Raw genomic sequence first — 2,235 nt, forward strand, 5'->3', positions numbered from 1 at the left:
TACTGTCAGCATGACCACCATCACCATCACTACTGTCAACATGACCATGGTCATCACCATCACTACTGTCAGCATGACCACCATCACTACTGTCAACATGACCACCATCATCACCATCACTACTGTCAACATGACCACCATCATCACCATCACTACTGTCACCATGACCACCATCACCACCATCACTACTGTCAGCACGACCACCATCATCACCATCACTACTGTCAACATCACCACCATCATCACCATCACTACTGTCAACATCACCACCATCATCACTACTGTCAACATCACCACCATCACCATCACTACTGTCAACATCACCACCACCATAACTACTGTCAACATCACCACCATCACTACTGTCAGCATCACCACCATCACCACCATCACTACTGTCAACATCACCACCATCATCACCATCACTACTGTCAACATCACCACCATCACTACTGTCAGCATCACCACCATCACTACTGTCAGCATCACCACCATCACCACCATCACTACTGTCAACATCACCACCATCACCATCACTACTGTCAACATCACCACCATCACCACCATCACTACTGTCAACATCACCACCATCACCATCATCACTACTGTCAGCATCACCACCATCACTACCACCCCCATCATCATAACTTCTACCACCATTACCACCACCATTTCTGCCACCATCATCACCATTACTGCCCCTCCCTCCCCGTTCACTGTTAGAACTCGCATCCTGTCCTCCTCACATCATTCACTACTGTCACGATCACCAGCATAACTTTGATTGCCCTCACGTCTTCTCTCAACACCACCACCATCCTCACTGCCACCTCCACTCCTACCACCCGTCACCCCAACCTTCAATATGACCTCCCATCAACACTGTCACCTCCACATCAACACTATTCCTCCACTTGCGCCACTCCAACGGCACAACGTTCACCACCGCCCCCTCACCATGGCCATCACCACCCTCAACACCAACACCGCCGCCACCACCACCACGGCACAGGGGAACAGAGCAGAGGACAGAGGAAGGATGGTGGGGATGTTACCTGACAGTCAGTGGGGCCATCAAGCAACAGCCTGAGTGGGAGGGAAGGTGAGTGGGTCTATGGGTACACCCGGGGACCGGGCCGGGTAAGGGGTCTGGCCTTCCCAGCAGCACACCAAGAGCAGAGGGTGGAGGTCAGGGCCATCTTCTGAGCCACTAAGAGCTCCTAGGGCCACACGGTCCAGGACTGGCTGGGGACACGGAGGCAAGCAGGGACTACCAGCAGGACTCCAGCTCACAGATACGGGTGAGGGGTCTTCCACCCCAGTCCCCCACTAGAGGCCTCGATCCCCACAGAAGCCTAGTGCCCTGGGGAGGGGACGCCTGGCTGAGACTAGAGAGTGGTCAGTCGTATGTGCCCTGACCTTGGTCTTTCAGATTGAGGCCGCTCCCTCCACCAAGGGCAAACAGGTGAGCGTGCCGCGCCTCACCTCTTGGACTGCCAGGTGTGCGGGACACTGCAGACGATGGAGCTGAACATGAGGGCAGTGATGAAGGAGAACAGAGCCAGGTAGATGAGGCCCTCCACGCCATCGTAGCAGAAGCCGGTCAGGGCCTGCACGTAGTCCTGTGGCAGCGGGGACAGGGCAGGCGCGTGAGCTCCTTCCATGCTGGACCACCAGCTGTCCCCTCCCTGGGCCCCGACCCCAGGCCCCGTGACCCCTCCCCTGGCCCGGCACCCAAGGCGACAGCTCACCAGGTGCAGGCTGCGACAGTCCACCAGGGCCGTGAGGTGCTGCAGGTTTACCTCCGTGCTGTTCAGCACCTCCTGGATGCGGAGCAGGGGGTCCTGGCGGCAGAGGCCCCGCAGCATCAGTACCACTCCAGCAGGGCCCGTCACCCCCCACCACACACACACGCACGCACACACACGCACACACACACACACACACACACATTTCCTTGATTATCTCAGCCTGGGCCCCAGAAACCCAGGGCCTGGAAGGCTGACTGGGGTGAAAGGGGCAGGGCCTGCACATGTGGGGTTCAGGGGGAGTCCTGGCCTTAAGGAGGCAGGTTCCCCACCTCCCACTGGTGGGGGTTGTGTGTGGCACAGTCTCAGGGTGTTGGTGAAAAACCAGGGTGGAGAGTGTATGTGTGTGTGACCCTTTGTGTCTGTGTAGTCTGTCCTGTGTAAACAGGTGAGTGTGTATGTGTGTGTGTGTGTGTGTGTGTGTGTG

The 2,235-nt window shown here is 56.9% G+C and overlaps 1 protein-coding gene across 1 annotated transcript in view; it reads right to left on the reverse strand.

Moving 5' to 3' along the window:
• TTYH3 (tweety family member 3) overlaps positions 1-2,235 on the reverse strand; it is a 24,008-nt gene that overhangs the window by 6,193 nt on the left and 15,580 nt on the right. Inside the window, exons 10-11 of the mRNA XM_004705543.2 lie at positions 1,752-1,844; positions 1,486-1,622 (exon numbers count right to left, since the gene is read on the reverse strand). Coding sequence (XP_004705600.1) covers positions 1,486-1,622; positions 1,752-1,844 — 230 coding nt within the window. The remainder of the gene's footprint in view (positions 1-1,485; positions 1,623-1,751; positions 1,845-2,235) is intronic.

This window comes from Echinops telfairi, unplaced genomic scaffold (assembly GCF_000313985.2).
Source record: "Echinops telfairi isolate 266 unplaced genomic scaffold, ASM31398v2 ScPeMD7_5;HRSCAF=22, whole genome shotgun sequence".
Lineage (NCBI taxonomy): Eukaryota > Metazoa > Chordata > Mammalia > Afrosoricida > Tenrecidae > Echinops > Echinops telfairi.